This window comes from Meriones unguiculatus, chromosome 7, assembly GCF_030254825.1.
Source record: "Meriones unguiculatus strain TT.TT164.6M chromosome 7, Bangor_MerUng_6.1, whole genome shotgun sequence".
Taxonomy (NCBI): Eukaryota; Metazoa; Chordata; class Mammalia; order Rodentia; family Muridae; genus Meriones; species Meriones unguiculatus.
This window is the reverse complement of record NC_083355.1, coordinates 31,398,619-31,419,061: the sequence shown is the minus strand read 5'-3', so window position 1 is coordinate 31,419,061 and position 20,443 is coordinate 31,398,619. Positions and strand designations below refer to the sequence as shown.

Sequence of the window (20,443 nt, the reverse complement as noted above, 5' to 3'; positions counted from 1 at the left end):
ACACACACACACACACACAGGAAGCCACATATATATGCACACATGCGTCGACTGCGGAATCCAGCAGAACACGGAGCTGTTCTTTCCAGGCCAGGGAGCTTGTTGTTTTAGCCTGTTGTTTTCATTTCTGTGCACCTGCACCCCTTGACTAAAATCCCCACCATCTCGCCCCTGTCTCAGCCCTCGACACGGAGAGATGTGTTTCTGAATAAATCACACATTATGCAAGTTGAGTACCTAAGGAATTTGAGAGGAAAACTCTGGATCCCCGTGAATTGGGCTTAATTGGGTCCTGTAGGGGTGGACAAGTTGCATCTGCCAAGGATTTGTTCTGTGGGAGCCCGGAGCCCCCGTCCCTTCCTTCCTCCTCCCTGCCCTTAGAAACTCACATGCATGGTAAACTTGAGGGCTTCGCCCTAAGCAGGAGCAAGGTACTGAACCTGGTATGCGGGTGGCAGGTTCAGCCTGGGCTACTCGACATTCTGGTGGATAAAGGGTGGCTGGACGGTGGGCTCAGACTCTTGGTCGATGACGAGCTGTTTCATGTACGTGATGTTTAGCTGCTACGGAATCCTATTTGCAAATGCTGAGTAACTTGGTCAATGTGCTCTAAATTATCAGTAGCAGCAGGGGGAATGTTGACTGCTTCAAGTTAGGCTTTGAAGAGATTTCTGTGTTCCTGGTGCATTCCCAGCCCAGTGATGTCTTCAATCCAATTTCTATTTGCTGGGTTCCTAAATTATAGAAGGGAGCAGAATTGCAAAAAGCAAAACAGTGGCTTCCCTCTGGTGGGGAGCTGGATCTGGAGAAGACCCATAGGAAAATCATCTCAGGCCTTGACCAAACATGAAAGTAACTGTACTTAGCTAACCAGAGGAGAGACAATCCAGAAGTCAGTGGTGACTTCTTGGAACATGTAGAATGAATTGATTAAAACGAATGTGGGTTCTAAGTGCATTTTAGGCTAATAGATGATCCCTTACAAGGATCCCTGAAAGGCAGTGGGCCTGTTTTTGGCTGAAGACAGGGAAGTCACTATTTTAGCCTTACATTGTTTTGTTTTATTATTACACAAGGGTGATCATGTGCACTTCCCCCCATTTAATTGTCCTTCTACCATCTTGTGGTTATTATTTGACTTCTCAACTGTTGCATAATGAATTACTTTCAGTTTAGCAGTGTGAAGACAGTACGTGTTTATTAAGAGCTCAAGAGCAGCATATCTGGGTAGCTTTGCTCACGAAAGTACCATCAGGGTATTGGTAAGGGCTAAAGTTAACAGACTTGAAAGGACTTTGGAGATCTGCTTGTGGGATTGTTTCATTGCTGGCTCTTGGCAGGAGACCTTGGTTTCTTACCAAACGGGCCTCTTCATAGAACTGCTTGAGCCCCTCTTTGTGTGTGTGTGTGTGTGTGTGTGTGTACATATGTACAAGCATAAGTGTGTGCACATGTGTATGCATATGGGCATGGAAGGCAGAGGTTGACATCTTTCCCTCCCTCCCTCCCTCCCTCCCTCCCTCCCTCCCTCCCTCCCTCCCTCTCTCCCTCCTTTCCTTCTTTCTTCTTCTTCTTCTTCTTCTTCTTCTTCTTCTTCTTCTTCTTCTTCTTCTTCTTCTTCTTCTTCTTCTTCTTGACTGGGAACTCACCAACTAAGTGGCCAGCAAGCTTGGGAGTCTGCTTGTCTCTGTCCCCCAAACCCTACCCCCAGTGTTGGGATTGTACATGCATTGGGCAGGGTCCAGCTATTATGTGAGTGCTGGGATCTGAACTTAGAGCTTCATGCTTTATAGTAACACCCTATCAACCATCTCCCTAGTTCTTTGAGCGTCTTGACATGGAAGCCATTTTCCTGTAGACCAAGGGATTCAAGAAAGTGAGCAAGGTGGACTCTATAATCTCTATGACCTAGTCACACCTGGCATAGTCAAGTGAAGACAAGGCTATTAAGGTCAGCCAACATGAAATGGAGGAGGATTAGACTATCTCTTTTTTTCCCCCTCCCAGTGTTGACAGCTAAACCCAGTACCTTACATATCCAAGGCAAATGTTCTGTGATTGAGTTATATCCCATTTCCTGACTCTATCTTTGGAAGGGATGAGTATCAAAGAATCTATGGACTTTGTTTTCAGTGACCACAGTCATAAGCCTTCCTACATAATACTACATATAGAAATCTATTTAACAACCATAAAAAGAGTCTTTCTAAAATTTTGCTGCAGCTCTCCTAACAGCTCTGGCTAAATATTTTTAGTTCCCTGCATTATTCTGTACGTGACTTGGTATATATATCATTGGTTTTTGTTTATAGTCTGACAACAAAACTAAAATGTTATCATGCTGGAACAAAAGGAGACAATTCAGTGTAGTTGCTAGAGCTTATTAATACATGCTAAGCATGGTGCCTGGAATCTAGTAGGTATTCAATTAATCTTTGCTACTGAAATAATGAACACATTAAAGATCTTTTGAATGGACTTCTTTCTACATTGAGATTGTGTTACAATACTTTTTTTTTTTTTAAAAGGAGAGCTTTTTCTATTGCTGCTTAACTTGAGCATTTTACCTAAAATGCCCCAAATTGATCCCACTCTCCCTACCAAATTTTTCACCCATAAGAGTCTCCATTCTATTAGATTATTTAATAGTTTTCTTTTTTTAAATTATATTTATGAGTCTGTCTATTTACTTCATCTGGATTTAACTTTGGTAAGTCATATGCATCTAGGAATTTGTGCATTTTTGAGTTTAGTAGAATATAAATGTATAGAGTATGCTCTTACGCTTTTCTGAATTTCCTCAGTCTCAGTGTTTGTTGTACTGTCTCTCTTTACACCTTTAGTTTTATTAATTTTTGGATCTTCTCACCTTTTTAACTATTTTGGCTAAAGGTTTGCCAATCTTGTCAACCTTTTTTAAAAAAATCAAATCTTTGTTTCATTGATTCTTTGTAGTGTTTTTTTTTTTTTTAATTCGTTAATTTCAGCTCTGGTTTAGATTATTTGTTCTTATCTACTGTTTGCATGCGTTGTTTGTTCTTGGTTTTCCAAGGCTTTTCAGAGCATCATTAGGTTTCTAATTTGAGTTTCCCTCTTCCCTCTCTTCTTCTCCCCCTTTCTCCCTCCTTTCTCTCTCTCTCCCTTCCTCTTCTCCCCTCCATATTCTACTCCATGAAGAACTTTAGAAAGGGCGATTCCATTGCCTCCCACAGCCACCTGTTTCGAGAGCCCAGCATCCGGATGTTAGGGAGAGAAGAGTGGGGAAGGTGATGGGCTGTCAGAACAGCTGGGTTGGAAAAGATCTCTTCTTGGCCTTTTTAGCAGGAACCAGATTCTTTTTTGGTGTCGCTGGTGGGAAGAGTGGGATCAGGAAAGACGGGGTCACAACCTTAATCTTTGCATCCAGCAGAGCTGGAAACAATGTAGGCAGTGACAAGGGAACAAGCCTGAACAAATGTTGTTGTCTGGGATCAATTAAGAAAGGTCCTTTGGATGGACTTAAAAATGTGAAGGAAGGGATCTGAGATATTTTTGCTCAAACCAGACGTGGTCAGATTCTGGGCTTAGTTCATTTTCATCTTGGGCCACTTTATAGTTATTTTTAAACTGCAGAAATATTGTTTCCTTTAAGTCAAATAATTCAGTATTATGTAAAATGCTAATAATTACATGTTTTTCCTCTTAGTCTAACCTATAAAGGCAATGGCCTATGTTTCTTTCTGGAATTTGCTTTTCTGTATAGACATATAACACATATATGATGCAAAAGGATTTTAAACCACAGTAGACTGGACCCATAAAATACATGTCACCTTTCCGTCTTCCTTCTTGTGTCTTCTCAATACATGAAGGTATTCCAGGTCAGGAGGAACAGATGGTTTTTCCAAAAAGATGTTTTTATTTATGTGTGTACGTGTGTGTGTGTGTGTGTGTGTGTGTGTGTATGTGTGTGCGTGTGTATGTGATCTCTCTCTCTCTCTGCTGTGGTCAGAGGTTCCCCTTTTAGAATCGGTCTTCTCCAACTCTTGTGGGTTCTGGGGATTGAGTTCAGGTGGTCATGCTTGTACAGCAAGTACTTTCACCAGCTGAGTCTTCTGGCTTGCCAAAACCAAACAAAATGATGCTCACTCATCATTTATCATGGTACTATGGAGGAAATGTAATTGCCTAATGATCCCTCAGGTGGTTTGCAGTTAGTTTTGTCACAATCAGCCACTGTAACAAAGTGCAGCATGATCACACCAATCTCTATGCACTAGGTTTCCCAAGGCGAGAATCTGGTTTTCTTAGGTGTTTGTTTTGGCGTTATTTAACACTAGTTATTGCTGCATTAAACAATGTCTTCTCTTCTTTACTCCAACCCTCTAAGCCATTGTTCTGTTTTGTTCACAGACAGGTTATTTTCTCAAAGTTCTGATTTGGTTGAAGAAAAACCCAGGAAAATGTATCTGCTTGCTATTTGGAGTGGATTTATTGATACAGGTCCAGCGTTGAGATTGGCTATCTGTGTTTTTGAGTATGTAAATGCATGCCTTATGGGTTTTTGTTTCATCGAGAAGTGATTTATTTATTTCTATTTTATGATTACGAGATTTTGCCTGCCCTGTGTAGGTGCATCATGTGTGGGCCTGGTACCCGTGGAGATCAGAAGAGGAAGTGGGATCCCCTGGGACTGGGGGTTGCAGATGTTTGTGAGCCACCATGTAGGTCCTGGGAATCCAATCTGGGTTCTCTGGAAGAGCGTTCAGTGTCCTTAACCACTGAACCATCCCTCTCTCCAGCCCCACCTCACATCTATGTACCTTAATTTAACTGAAATAAATGTAAGGACTAACCATACTCAAACATCGTTGTAAGGTAAATAAAGAAGGAAGTTCGGTAGGAAGTTGGGGTGTAATAGAGAATGCGTAAGATTTAAAATAGGAAGACTTAGATATAATAACGTTTCCTCTTGCTGGTGATCATCTTGTAAAGTCGGTAACTTCGTAAGCGTGTGAGTGCGATTATGGTGCTGACTCTTCTGTTGTGAGATTCATAAAAGAGAGATCACACTGTTAGCTGTACAGACTCCGAAAAGGTGGTTTAAATAGTATTGAACGAAAGCAAAACACTTCAGAGGAAGGCGATGTTCTTAAAACAAACAAAACAAAACAAAACAAAAACAATGTCAGAAAGAGGCCACTAAGGTATTTACTGTGCTGGAGAGGTCTTCAAAAATCCCAGGAGAGCAGACCCTAGTGGCACCTCAGACGGTCAGGACAGGTCTAATGCACAGAGGCAGAGGCCAGAGACTACAGTCATACACAACAGGCTAGCTCGGCGTTTTCTGCACTTGAGGATCCAGAAGCCATCTTACTGGTTAGGGTTACCTTGTTTCAGGGAGCTGTCTGGTTTGGTCAAGGGTCTAAAGGATCTTTCAGATGGACCGAGGCTGTTTTTCTCAGCGTTGTGCTGAAGAACCTTGGGATGATAATTCTCTTCCTCCTTCTTTAGGTTTATTATAATTTTTTTTTTTGTGTGTGTGTGTGTGTGAGTGTTCTGTCTGCACACATGTGTGTGCCTGGCACCTGTGGCAGTCAGAAAAGAGCATCAAGGTCTCCTGGAACTGGAGTTATCTTTGGCAACCACCATGTAGGTGCTGAGAACCAAAAGGGGGCCAGCTTTGAGAAAAATAATTGCTGTTCATTACTTAGTCCTTCCTGCAGGACTGTTTTCTTCTTTTACTAATCCATTAGTTTTCTTAAGACTGCCCTGGCTTCAAAACTGTAAGGTCAATGTCTTCAAGCCTAATCTGGGAGTGGTTGGGTCATGGATCCTGGCCTTCATATCTGACTGGCTGAATGTATCAAAGTATGTCATGTCATGAAAACTTTTCTCCATCTCACAACTGCTGTGAGTTATTCTCAAATCCTTAACTTTGGTTCTATAAAACATGAATGTTCTATGAGCTGGAAGAAAGGGGTTTCACATTAATTAAATAACCACTTTCCCCAAATGAACAGAAAGGGAGAAAAATATGGCAGATAGAACTTTCTTGATCTTCCGCCCATCATTCTAAGCACTCATTTATAATATCACAGCTTTAAAATACAGTATTATTATACGTGAAGTAAAATTTTATTAAATACTATGGTATACCACAGAGGGCTATGGCTTCAAATGAGCTCTATGCTTTGGGCTACTTTATTGTTTGTTTGTTTTTAGAATTTTATACGTGAGTACTGTATTTACATAATTTACATAATTTCTACCACATCTTCTGCTCCTTTAGCTCCTTTAACTCCCCCAATGTCCTCCTTCTCCCTTTCAAAATTATGACCTCTACTTCTTTATTATTGTTACATATATTATATTCAAGTATATTAGTGCGTGTAACTTGCTGAGTCCACTGAGATGCTTGTTTGTATATCTCTTTACAGATGACCACTGGGACTGGATAACCCATCAGGGGATTTGTCCCTGAAGAAGACTGATTCACTCACACTCGATATCCATTGGTTGCTCATGAGACTCTTCTTCCAAGGACTGAAGCATGGTGAGCCTTCTCCCATCTTCATTGGCATGCCAACTGGTACTGTCATACAAGCCTTGCTTAGGCAATCATATTGTTGAAATTTCACATGTGTTCTTCTCCATCATGTATAAAAGATACGATCTTTCATCCCTGCTCTGTGGCTCTCACAGCTCTTCCCCCTTCACCCAAGCCTCAGGTGAAGGGTTGCATTGCTGATGTATCAACTGGGACTGGGCAGCCAAATGGTCTGTTTTTTCCTCTGCATTTTGACTGGTGAACTTGTGCAATAGTTTCCATCTGCTGCAATATAAAGATTTTTTTGTTGTTGAGGGCTAGGAGCTACACTTATATATGGGTATAAGGATAAGTATTTAGAATACAGTTAGAAATTACCTTTCTTTAGGAAAGGTTTGCCTCTAGGGTCTATGACTTCACCAGCCAAAGGTAGGTTAGCTAGGTTTATAGTATTAGGCAGGCATTCTCTCCTATTGAGTGGGTCTTAAGTCCAATTAGATACATGTTGGTTGCTACCAAGCTATAGGTGCCACTACTGCACCATTGGGGTTATTTTGCTGCGGGGTCATTGTGGTTTGTACACTTTATCTCTCAGTAGAATTATTGATTGATTTTCTCCACTAGCAGCTTGCATATCTCTTTCAGGTATTATAAGAGCTAGTCTTCAGGGAGGAGGCTTGCTGATCAGTTCCAGGTTACTTCCTTCCAGTCTTATATCCAAAATTTGTAGTGTCTTGTACAATAGGCTCTTACCTTCAAGTTCAAGAAGGCAATCAAGGGAAACAATAGCCTATCTTGTTTTAGGAGTCTCTTGGAATCCCTTGGGCAAGGTTTCCTATTCCTGTCACTGAATTTTTGCTAGTCTCTTTTGGGCCATTTTAAGGAGGATTTTCCTTAGTGAAGGTAAACTGATCCTATAAAAGGATGTAGAGAGGGGTATTATATATCTTATTTTTCCCAGACTCTGATGAGTCCATGTCCCAGGCTATCCTGTTTTGTTAGTTCCTATCTGGTTAGTTCCAACTTGCAGTATGAAAAAAAAAAGTTCCAGTTTTAATGATGAATTACACACACACACACACACACACACACACACACACACACACTCGCGTTACATGGGACCTAGTAGAGGAAATTTTGTTTGCTTAGCTAAAATATGCTAGTTACATGACAGAATCACTGTCTGCATTTTTTTCTTCTGACCCTAAGGACCGTAAATAGGTGCTATTTTAAAGATGAGGGTCTTGATTCTCTGAAAAATGGTGCGACTTTATTAAAAGGCCATGCTAAGTGGCAGCGTCAAAATTAGAACCCATGCTTAGCCAATTCCAGAGGCTTTGCCCTTAGCTGCCATATTCTTGTCTTCATCCTTTTGCCCCAGTGAGTGGTTTGAGATGCAGGACTCAAGCTCCAGCTGCCTGAAGTCCTCAAGAATTCCAAGGAAGCAGCCGTAACCTCAAGGGGCCAGTGGGGCTTCCTTCTGGGTGAAGCTGTGTGCCTTGGGTAGAGAAAATGAAGGGTTTGTACTCTTTGGAGCATTTCGATGCTCTTGGGGAAGCCTTGTCTGTACTTCTTCACTAGGGCTGTCTGTTTAATAGCTGAACCCCCCTCCCCTCCAATTAAAGTATAATGAATCTGCTAAGACCTGTGGTCCCACATAGCCCTGCCAATTGAGCGTTAGGGGTGTGTGTGTGTGTGTGTGTGTGTGGATAAAATGAAGAAGTGTAAGCCCAGGCGTCTGCCCTGGGGTGAGAAGAGAAAAGAGCCGATCTGTATGCATCCTAGCAGCCGGCAGCTCTCCCTGAGCTGTGGCCTGTGCTGGGACTGTGGGCCAAAGGGGCGCTGGAATTGCTTAGACCTGCCTCTGTGCCTTTAGCTGTCCGGGGTAAAAACATCACATCTCGAGAGGCCTGCGCTGGAGCACAAACCCACGTATTGTCTGGCCCCTGCCAGGCTGGTCTGTGGAGGGGACACTCTAAGAGCTCTATTTTAATCTTTTGGAGCTGGGCCAGGGTAGGAATTCAGCTGCCAGCACCAGGCTCCCTACCCCCATACTCTTACTCCACTCCCCCCAGGCCCCTCTCCTGGTTTCATTCCTTCTGACCTCCCATCATGAGAGGTGCTGGTGTTCTTTCTTTCTCCCTTTCTCTTTTTTAAAAACTAGCAGGGCTCTTTCATGGATTTGACCTCCCAAAGTGTTGCAGACCAGGGCTCCTCAGTGGGCTACTTGGGGCTGCAAGCTGGCAAAAGGCCAACCCTTGAATCCCGAGATTTACCTCCAGATGTGTGTGCCTCTGTGCTTGTGTGTGTGTGTGTGTGTGTTTGTGTGTTTATATGTGTGTATGTTTATGTTGCATGTGTGAGCAAGGAATCTCTGTGCATGTTTGTATCTTTCTGGGGTTTTTTCTTCTCGTGGAAAAAATGTATGGGATGGTAAAAATAAAAAGGAGTTGAAAATGGAGGGAAAAGAGAGGCTGCCATCTATAACTCTCTTCTCCTCTGTCAAAACCTCTTGTGCCCTGACTTACACAGATGCTCCTCTTCATGCCCTTCACAAGCCAAGCCTAGTGAGCTTGTTTCTCTGGGTAGGAATGAGTCTTGTAGAGCAGTGGTCCTCAACCTTCCTAATGCTGCAACCCTTCAATAAGGTTTCTCATATGATGGTGATCCCCAAGCATAGAATTAGCTCTGTTACCACTTCATAACTGTAATTTTGCTACTGTTATGAATAGTAACATAAATATTTTTGGTGGTGTAGGTTTGCCAAAGGAGTTGTGACCCAGAGGTTGAGAACCACTCAAAAGAAAGACCTCACAAAATACGGGGAGGTAGACTCTGCACTGAACTTGAATTCCTCTTGCTCTCTCATGGCTGTGCAATGTCAGGCATGCAATTTTCCTGTTCGAGCCTCGGTTTCCCATTTATAAAAAATGGGAGATAATGCTACCCACCATTCCAGAAAATGGAAAGCAGAAGATTGAGTGGCCCCTTGTGATGTTGGCTTCTTTTCCACCTACCTAGCCTACCCTTTTCCACGAATAAGCTCTCAGAAGGCATCTAGGCCTGGTTCTTGGCCTTGGTGAAGAATGGCTCAGCTGGTTTGGGAGGGCTATGCTCTTCCTGAAAGGGCGGAAGGGTGCAGAGGGTGTGGTCCTTTCTCCCCCACCCAGCATCTCCCATCTCCTCTCACCCCCATCCTTCTGGCTCCTGCTAGTGATGTGCATTTTCCCCTCTGCACCAACCTCCCATACTGACTCACTACCTCGACAGGGTAGCAACTTCCAAAACAAAACTTTTTCAACCAAGGAAAATATAACCACGGGGAAGGAAACATTTCAATATCAGGCCTCCCAGGAGCCGAGGAAATGGGCTAAATGTCTGTCAGAAAATGATGCCGTTCAGGCTTCACATACTCAGTTGGGGTGAGAGAGAGAACAATGCTTGCCATTGGGCTTCAGCCAAGTCTGAAGACTCCAAGCAAGATCTAAGCTGGTGTTCAAGTTAGTCCGAACTTGGAGGAGTCAGATGTATGTCCAACATTGTGTCTCAAAGCAGTCCTACTGTGAGATGATAAATGTCCCACAGAGAGGCCCTGTGCTGCGTCCCTTGACTGCCTCTAGTCTTCCTTTCCACCTCAAAGGAGATGCCTACTCCAGCCCTGTTGTCTGGCCAAGGGGCCTGCTTGCTTCATGACTGGCTTCTGGGAAGTGCCTAATGGGAACACATTCCACACTTAATAATAGTGCCCCCTGGAGTTGGGCAATGCTTTGACCCTTGCTGGGACACAACAGGGAAGGGATCTTATAGCAGTGATCAGGCAAGATCTAAGGGAACAGCTGGTGGGGAGTAATGGTGCCAAGTTAGATGTCAGGGAAGGTCCAAGACACATCCAGACCACACCTACTGGGATTGCACAGCGGCCCAGATAGCCAAGGCCCTGGAAAATGAAACAGGTGGAATTGTCCTCTGAGAGACGCTGGGGCCAGGTGAGGCAGAGCACTGACTTAAGTCCTTTCACAACAAAGGACATTTATGGAAGAGGAGAGGCTATTTGGATGCCCAGCCTGGTTTTTCATGGACTCTTTTTTTTTTTTAAATATCTACAATAGATTCAGTGTCACTTCCTCACCTTCTAAAGTAGGTGTTTTCCCCCCACCCAGAACAACAACATGAAACACGTAATCAGGTAGAAGCGTCCTGAGAACCTTCGCTCTTCCCTGTTGGGCTGAGCTCAAAGGGAACATTTCACATTCATGCAATTTCAGAGCTGAGGAAGAGCTCACGTTTTTGTGAGCATTTTCAGCTGTGAGTCTGGAGGGAAGATTGTGCCTCCCGTGGTCACAGAGAGCCTTGCTCCTGAGCTCATCCCTGGGTGTTGCAGCAAAGAAGACATTTATGTGTTCTGTTGTTCCAGTTCCCTTCATTTCCGGTCACTGTGTGTGCATGTCCATGTGCACAGATGCTCCCTGTATCTGCCTGTGCAGGGTGTGTGGTCAGGAGAGAGCTTCCAATGGCCTCTCTATTTTGCTCTTTAAAGGATCCAATTCATTGGCATGTGGTTGGTGTGTTGGAAAGTCAGAAGGGTGTGGCTTCGGGTTTTACTTTCTGTGCCCTACTCTTTTTACTTGTGAAACAAACATAAAAGCTCTTGTCATTGGGTTGGTGAGATGGCTCAGTTGGTAAAAAACTTGTTTTGCGAGGATGGGGACCTGAGTGTGGATTCCGAGAAGCCACGTTAGAAAAAGCCAGGCATGGTGGCAAGTACTTGTAATCCCAGGGATGGCGAAATGGGAGGTAGAGACAGGTGGATCCTCAGAGCTTGCTGGGCAGCTAGCTTAGCTTACTCGGCAAGAGTTCCAGGTCAATGGAAGACCTTATAAAAAAAAAAAAGAAAAAATGATGGAAGAGCAGAGCATAGTGGCCCACACCTGTAATCCCAGCACTAGGGAGGCAGAGGCAGGGTGGATCTCTGTGAGTTTGAGGCCAACTTGGTCTGTAAAGCAAGTCCGGACTAGCCAGGGCTACATAGAGAAACTCTATCTCAAACAAACACACACACACACACACACACACACACACACACACACACACACACACACACAAAAGGAAGGTGCCAGAGAAATGACACCTGAGGTTGTCTTCTGGATTCCAGAAGTGTGTGTGCACGTATCTACACACACACACACCCCTTCCTTTCTTGGTCACTGTCCAGAGTCGTCTGTCCAGCTCTAACATGATGGCACAGCAAAGAATATTTGACAAATGAGCCAGAGACTGTGGTTCTCGAGAGCTGAGGAAGAAAAAAAGCTTTCCGGCCTTCTGAGATCTCAGAGAGCCAGCTGGGGTAGGAGATGTGCCTAGTCAGTCTCAAATCATGGTGACACTTGACTCATTTTTGAGGAGCAAGAGCCTACATGCTCCATCACGAGGGGTACTTTTCTGCTTCCTCCCAAGGGACCTGCCGCAATCACAGTGCTCTGGGGGAAGTTTGGGATGCCCGGTGGGACTTTTAAAAGCAACACCAAAGAAATGATTTCAGGGCACCCTGAGGAGATGACCCGCACTTCATCAGAGCCATTTTAGTGAGCTCAAGCCTGGCTAGGTTCGGAAAGGCTCTTGAATCATTTCTTTCTATAGAAATTAACCTGGTTTTAAAGTGCTTCTTGTGGTTATCAGTCCGTCTCCCGTTTAGCAGTTATGAGTGGCAGGAGCTGTGCTGTGTGCCTGAGGAGGGGGCTGACAACTGACAAAGTGGGCAGCCACTTTTGACTAAGAGTCTCTGAGGGTACCTAGTGTGGTATCCTCGTGCTACCCCATTCCCTCTAGCTGATGTCTAACACCAGTGTCTTCTCTGCTGAAGCGACTGGATGCAACGGTTGGTAAGATAGGGCTCTATAAGGTGAGAGCGCCACATGCTACTTAAAGAGGCATGCACCACGTGTTTTTGAAATAAAAACACACAATCTTCGCAAAGCTCCAAACTTCCTTGGCATCATGATAATGTGGGTAAGATAACTAGGGATTAATTTTTCCTTGTCTTACTAGTCGCTCCAGATAGAAAATAAGCACAGTTTTAAATTGCCTAATTCTTAAGATTTTTTTTTAAATTATGAAGAAGAGTGAATTATGTCTTGCTGACAGGTACAAACTCCTGAATATTTCTTGGCACGATATTATCAGAAAGACTAACCATTCAATGGAAGCGTGTTTTTGACTTACCCAGTGGAATGTCACATCCTCTTACCCTTTATTTCAGCCTGTCTCTCCCCACGGCATCTCCTCAAGAGTGGAAGGATATATTAAAGAGAAGCGCCATCTATTTGGCTTGAAAAAGTAGGCAAACTTTTATTTAAAGGCAGAATTAAGAAAAGAAAGTGGTAGTTGACTTAGAAAGGTGACAATTTACGCAGGGAAAACAGCACACTTGGCCAGAATAACAAAACCAGCTTTCTGAGGCTGTCAGGAAGGATGGCCACAAACATGCCAATAAATGGTGTGTGTGTGCACATGTATGTGGAAAAGAGTTCAGAAAAAGAGCCTAAGACAAATATGATCCAAAGCAGTAAGTTTCCTGTTCTCGGAGATTCAGGAGGACATTTGGGCAGATTCCTGGGTATGAAGTAATCTCCATAGTGTTTTAGATATGGAAGAAATGTCAGATCTCAGCCAGAAGGTGTTGGGGGAGGAGGAGCCTTACAGGCATGGAAGTAGAAGGAACAGAGGGAGCACTAGAGACAGACTGGTCACGCAGAATGAGCTGGGAGTGTTTAAACATGCATACAGAGAGGAAGCAATGAGGCTCCAATAGCCAAGTGGCATTCCCATGGGGTAATCGGATGCTGTATTTTCAATACTTGGCAATAACAAATTAGGAAAGAGAAATATCCCGATCCTATCAATTAATCCAGAGCCAAGTGGGTAGAGTTTTCGGACTCTGGTCAAAACAATGTCCCAAACAATAGCTTCCAAATTTTTAGTGAGAACATTTTAAAAGCTCAGGTTGAAGAAAAAAATTTTTTTTCTTCTTCATTGAGACATGGAAAAAGCATTACGTAAGCCAAACTGCTGAGAATTCTATTAGTTTATTATTGAATTGACATTTCTCAACTCTGAAGACAAAGGGTTCACAAACTGACCTTAAAACATCAAAAAATATGAAGAATCAAAAATAGTTTTGAGTTCTTTATGCTTGATGTCGATCTGAACAATATTGGGGTAAAACATTAAGTATATTTAATGCTTATGAGACAAAGTCATTCCCTTGGAGAGCTAACATTACGTTCACATTTTTTTTTTCTTGAAAATACAATGAAGCAGGTAGGAAATTATCAAAAATACTTGCCATTAAACTTTATCTTAATTCTTGTTTTCCTGACTTCTTCTTGAAGAGGCATGCATTTCAGCAGTGTTGCGTTTGACTTGCGGGTACTGATCATTCACAATATCCATTTGAGAGATCAAATTGTTTCCAAATGTACATACTACAGAATATTATTGTTTCAAGATTGGAGGTCACATTGAACAGGCCACACAAGATTCATTCGTATATTTACAGAGGTATAAAGCACACAAAATTGTGCCAATGTTGGACTGAAGTCTAAATTTTAACAGACACTTAGTTTCATACAGAGCAACAGCAAACAATAAGTTCTGGACAAATAACAACCGATAGTCAGCCGGATTACTATGTACACATCAGGCAGGAAGCAATCAAACACTGCCTAATAGAATGTCATTTCAGTCACTATTTCTAAGAAACATCTCACACATTGCAACACACACACATGCACACACACACATACACACACACACGCATACGCACACACAGAGATTATTTTTTCATCACAAACATCAAACGATGTTTATGATAATATACATGGGCTATGTGATACATCTGATTTGTCACAAGGCAAGAAGCAACACAGAAACTCAGATGACAGTAAGTTGCCAGACTTGGCTTTGTGAATGAGTTATTAGATAATGGTTCCTATGAGGGTCTGGTCAGACTTTCATATGGATTTGAGGAAGAGAAGCAAAGAACATTAACTAGCAGCATCTTAATACTTGCTACTAAGTTAAATACTGGCTTTTGTTGAAGTTAAAAGTGTTTACAACTGGGAAAGAAATACCTCGCATAGTATTTAAAAGGGCGACGACAACAACAACAAAAGACCATCTACTTTCTTTACTAAAGTGGAACATTTAAATCCGCTCACCCAATTGTTAGGTAAAATCATCTATACTGCTGAAGAGCTATTTGACAAATTCATCACCAGTGGAAGCAGACGCTACAGTAGAAACACAAACGTAACTGCCGCGTGCAGGTGCAGTGGAAAAACTAGAGACTTGAGATATGGCAAAAATCAGTGCTTCATAAACAGTCGATGGATTTTTCTCTAAAAACACTGTTTTTGCTAATGGCAAAGTCCAACACCTCAGAAAAACTCTGAATTAAGATCTTAGGATACGTTTCCAAGCTATACAACATAGTTTTAAATATACTACCCTTGTTGTTTATAAGGCTCTATGGAAGTTTAGCTTAACAGTCATGAGCCATGTGTTTGGACATCCTAGGAGACGTGGCCAACAAAGAGAGACATCCTTTTCCCTTATATACCACTTACATGAAGAGATACCATTGAGTCCCAAACAGTTTCTTTAAACACTTCCTGTTCTCTTGTTAATCTGAAACTAACCCCTGTAGTCGGTATTGTATAGTTTAATAAGCAGATCTACAAAGATGCACACTGGTGGGTGAGGCTCTTGCCTAGTAAACTAAGAAACCGTAGATAATAGTGCCCTCTCACTACTGGGGACATTTCCTGAAACTAGTGACTTCTGTGTTCTGGTAACACAATTGTGATTCTGAAATGCACTGCAGCGTTGACCTTTGACAGCTTGAAGGGACAGTTCTCTGAGGCAACAAGTACATCTTAGGTAGAGGGTGAAGAACAAGAAGATGTCAAGGCGTTGGGTTTTCTGCTACACTTTCTTGTCCTAGCATTGTCTTCCAGAGGGGAGCTCACCTTCTTCAGGGTACACATTTGTATGTCAGGATAACAATGAATGAGAGGTCAGTCTCCTTTTCCACTTGTCTGGCATGATCTCCTGGCAAGGATGGAGTAGATATTTGCCAGATGGCTCCCAGACAAGGTCTCTTTAGGGGAGTACAACAAGGGTTCAGTCATTGCTGTTCATAAAGTGCTTTGGAACCCTTCAGGAAAGGGGGCTGGCAGGATATTATTTGTAACTGGCTTCAGTTTTTGAACCAAATGGAACCACTTTCTTCAGTATAATTATTGCTTTGAGTATTAGTGAATGTTCTTAAGACCCGATGGAGCTCATCTTTAAGTACCCACTTTTTAAAATACCCCTTCCTTGGAGTTAATGGTTTTAATTACGGTGTCCCAGGTACCCTCGCCAACTAGAGGACTTGCTAGCCCGGCCTTGTAAGTGGTGGCATTTACATTTACACAAATGAGTTTTATTTTCCAAGATGTGCCCCCTGATGAATAGACAGCAGGAGTTCAGTGGGAGACTTCTAGCCAGGCATATTCTGTGTCTGTCTGTCACATGCTGCTGCCTCTTCGATATAGCCATGAGATGCTGTATGGTTATTATGTGGCTAAATTCTTAGACTGTGAGTGTTCCATGGCCTTGGAATGCACTCCACTCTTGATTCTTTGGTTCTCTGTCCAGCTTAGACCATAGAAAGACATGGGCGGGTCACAGTCCATGAATTTTAAGGATCTTCACGGAGGATGGGAGATGGATATTTTAGGTCTGAGTAAAGCAGATTAGAAAAACTGGGAAAGTGGATAGGGAGATTTCCTCAGGAGTCTCTTATATTGTATTTGAAAAGAATAAAAGTTCACATTCATCATCTCCAAAATAAAACAAAAGCAGTAAGATAAAAATCAATCAATATTCTAAGTCCCGCATGTGTACGTCATCAAAATGAATGAGGACAGCACTGTGAGTTAGAAAACACAGTGATTTTTTTTTCTACGGTGCTTTAATTTAAACTGGTTCAAGTTCTCAAATTGGGGTCAGGGGTGGGCGTGTTTATTATTGAGGGAATCTCCCTAGCAGAAGACATTTTCAGCTAAATTGAGCACGTCCGTTGAAATCCCCTGCATATTATTCTCTCCATGTGCCTCTTCTACTCGAGGAACAGGATGATTTAACCTAGTAATCCCAACATAAATGAGTGCATTTTTACTTCGTGTAGTTGGGGTTAGTGAGTTGCTGAACAAAAGACTAGGGAAGTGGTCGAACCTCTGCCGTGACTCCCTGTCGGAGGTCCCCGTCATAAGCTATCCCGTATGCCCCACAGAATGTCAGGACCAGCGCCATTTTTCCTTCTCCGTTCTTCAGACTTTTAGCAATCCATTTTACAAATGGATTTGCAGTCAGTGTGCTCAATCCCTTTTCTAATTAGAAACGGGTAAAAACAAAATGCAGACAACTCTGTCGTTCCCAATATTAAGGAGGAGGTATAACTTAAATGGACATTTCTCCTAAAGTTGGTTTTTTATTAGTTGACTTACATGTCTATTGGTAAAATTTGTGTTCTCCGGCAATAAAGAGCTTCATAAGGTTGGAAACTTGTAACGTAAAGGTTGCGCACAGATATTTTTTTTCAAATTTGGAATAAGAAGGAGAGGGCTTTATGAAATAAAGAAAGCAGATTAGACAATTGCTAGATGGCAAGGTATGTGCCAATTTATGTCTTTACAAAGAAGGTGTTTTGAGTTCTAATCCTGACATTAAGACAGCTCTTGCAATCTTCACTCATTTAACATCTCCAGCCTTAACTGACATATCTGTGAGGACAAAGTCTTAAGGTCCATACCCTCATTCCTTCCATAATTCACTGAGACAGAAGAAAACTTTATTTTAAAATCCTACCAGGTATAGCAAAGAAATTCTATGCATCTCATTTATTTATTTATTTTTTCAAGACAAGGTTTCTGTTTTTAACAGCTCTGGTTATCCTGGAACTCGCTTTGTAGAGCAGGCTGGCCTCGAGCTCACAGAGATCTTCCTGTCTCTGCCTCCTGAGTGCTAGGATTTAAAGGGTGCCACTATGCCCAGCAGATATTTTAATCAAGATTCCTTGAGGGTTCACTGAGCATAATATCTCTTAAGAGGAAAAAAAAAATGCTGAGATCATGGCTTCAGTTTTCTAATAACCACAGGCAACTGGCCAAACTATACCTTTTGGATCAGGCAATTATTTACATTTAATATCTTTTTCACAGAGGGAATTAGAATCCCATGCTGAACACAGAGTTTGCATGAACTTTCAAGAGTAGTGTAGGACTTCGTGGACAGGGACAGGATAGCAAAGAACCGCAGTTAATGGAAAGGCCCGCTATGCAAAAAAAAAAAAAAAAAGACTCTAGAATGTTAGTGAACTGAATGGTCTTGGCTCTAGGAGAACTGTGCCTCTCTTGAATCTGCAGTGTTGTTTCCATTTGAGTTTCTCACTTGTGAGAAATTCAGGTAGGAGGCAATGTGACTGAAGCAGGATGTCCAGGTGCTACTGAGCACACGCTTGGCTTAAACCACAGCTGAGGCTACTAAGGACACATTTTCCGTATGGCCAAATGGGTCCGATGGCCTGGGGAAGGGGGTGGGGGACTCATGCTATAAGGCGCAGGGTTAAAGTGGAGCGTACCCACTCCAGCCTTCAACAGTCTTGACCAGTGATGAGGGATGACTGATGATGTGCTCCTCTAAGTGATAGGCTTGGAGGAGCCTATCACTACCTGACCATATCTGGTGGACACTTTCTAGTTCAGCAACTCATCAGTTTAAAATCTGGTGCGGATTCACCGCCATTCTAAATGGTACAGACGCCGTGGACTCATTTGGTTTGCTGCAAAGAGAAAGGATTTCTGTTTCTTTCCCTTTCCCCCTTTCATTGCTATAATTCAGGCTTTCACTTAACTCAGCCATCTCTTTGCACTCTGGAATAATTTACTGTTCATTGTCACGACTGAATGGGATCTGACCGTGCCAGAAAGGCTGCTTCCTGCCCTATTCTGTCTTGCAAAACAGGGCTAGAAAAGAAGTGTCCTCCACTTTTTGTTTCTGGTGTTCTCCACATAACACTAAGTGAAGAAAAGGCCTACCCAAGCCCCACTTGCCCAGGCAAGTGCCGATAGATAAACTGGACTTGGGGAGTCCTGAAAAGCCTGCACTTTAGAATAGCCTGCTTTAACTGAGGGAAAAGCCAGCTCAGTTCTACTTGAACCCTCGCTCTTGAGACGCAACTCGGGCTTCTTTTCATCATATTCTTCTCAAAGTTTGGATTTGAGAAAAAAGCTATGTTAATCTTATTTCCATCCATTGAACTCCTTCATCAGCCACAAACTCACAAAAGAACACCAAGCCCAGGGTTGAGATTGACCAGAAAATCGCAGATGTCTTCCTTGGGCTGGCCTAGCTCGGCCGCAGGTGCTACAAAAGGAGTTACGTATGTGAATCACGGGTCTCAGACGCCCACATTTTCTAGGGTGAGGTGGGAATGGTAGTGACAACTGTAGCCTCCCCTGCTCCCCATCCTGTCCCTCACTTTGGGGGGGGGGAAAGAGTTTTAAACCCGTGACCTTTGGATTTCTAACTTTCAAAACTTTTGAAAATAAATTGGGAACGCAGTGGGGGGGGGGGCAGGATGGGGCTATGGTGAAGGAAATGCAAGATAGCCAGTGTGGGCTCTTCCTAAAGCATACTACTTAGTATTTCTGAAACCGGAGAAGTGGGGTCTGGACTTATCTCTGAACTCGTGGGGCTTGGCAGGCTGCTGCGGCCTGCAGGGGTAGGGCTCAGACGGGTCCACAGCTTTGTGTCCTGGCCCACGAGTGTGTCGGGGTAGGGTTCCACATAGACTCTGTGCACTGACCGCCTTGGGTCCTGGAGGCAGCTCCTCCGCTCCTCCGGGAGGCTAGCCGCGTGGGTCAGAGGCAGACCCCGAGGTTCATCCCCGACAGGCCCAGGCCGCTCTGCTTCCCCGGGATCCTGAGCCAGGCCGCAGGCCCGAGACAGGTGCTGGGTGTAAACGCCTTCGGAGAGCGACAGCGACTGCGTCTCACTGTGCATGCGCAGCCAGCGGTGGTGGCGGCTGAAGCCTCCGTAGTGCTGGTGCTTGGCCGGCTTCCGCTTTCCCAGGAAGCCCAGCGGCGGCCGCGTGCCCGGCACCATCTTGGCATGGTTCTTGGGTGCTAAGCCCGTGAGGGTCAGGCTGTGGAGGAACTCTGCACATGAGTGGTCAGTGTCTGGGCCCTGCACCGGGGGGCCCTGAGGGTCCTGGCCAGGCCCCATGGTGGCCTTCATGTCGTGCACCTGTAGGACGTCTGGGGCGCTGCCACTCAGGCCGCTGAGGGCCTGCTGGGCAATGTCATGTGATGACAGGTAAACCAGGTCCAGGTCTCGTGGGCTCAGGGCATCGCTGGAGTCGTAGTCACTGTCTGTGGGGAGGAAGACTTCTGAGCAACCTTCTTCATCAGAGCAGGGCTGGGACTCTGCAAAGCGAAGGACAGACGTTAGGAAGAAGACTCTTAGTGTGGGTTTTATCCCTAGGCTGAAGCAGGTTCAACCCTTGCTTGGAAAGGCATTTCCTATTGTTCTTTTTGTCACGTTTTGAAATTCTCAACACTTGGGCCAAGGGCTGCACATTTTCACCGAGAACGGTACCCCGCAGATTATATAGTAGGCTCTCATCTTAGTTTAAAGGTAACTTACAGATCTAGCCTGGACAGCAGTTGGGGGGGACATTTCCCTCACTTCCCACACATGAATCCTCTGGTTATTTTCTGGCACCTGCCTTTAGAGAGGATGGGTGAGAATCAAAGCTGAGTGTTATTATTTCTCTGTTCTTATTTCAGAGGTAATGTTTTTCTATTTATT

The 20,443-nt window shown here is 43.7% G+C and overlaps 1 protein-coding gene across 1 annotated transcript in view; it reads right to left on the bottom strand.

The window, feature by feature from the left end:
• Positions 1-13,601: 13,601 nt before the first annotated feature.
• Positions 13,602-20,443, bottom strand: part of Ankfn1 (ankyrin repeat and fibronectin type III domain containing 1) — a 385,112-nt gene continuing 378,270 nt past the window's right edge. The window contains exon 20 of the mRNA XM_060386995.1: positions 13,602-20,058. Coding sequence (XP_060242978.1) covers positions 19,259-20,058 — 800 coding nt within the window. The 3' untranslated portion in view covers positions 13,602-19,258. The remainder of the gene's footprint in view (positions 20,059-20,443) is intronic.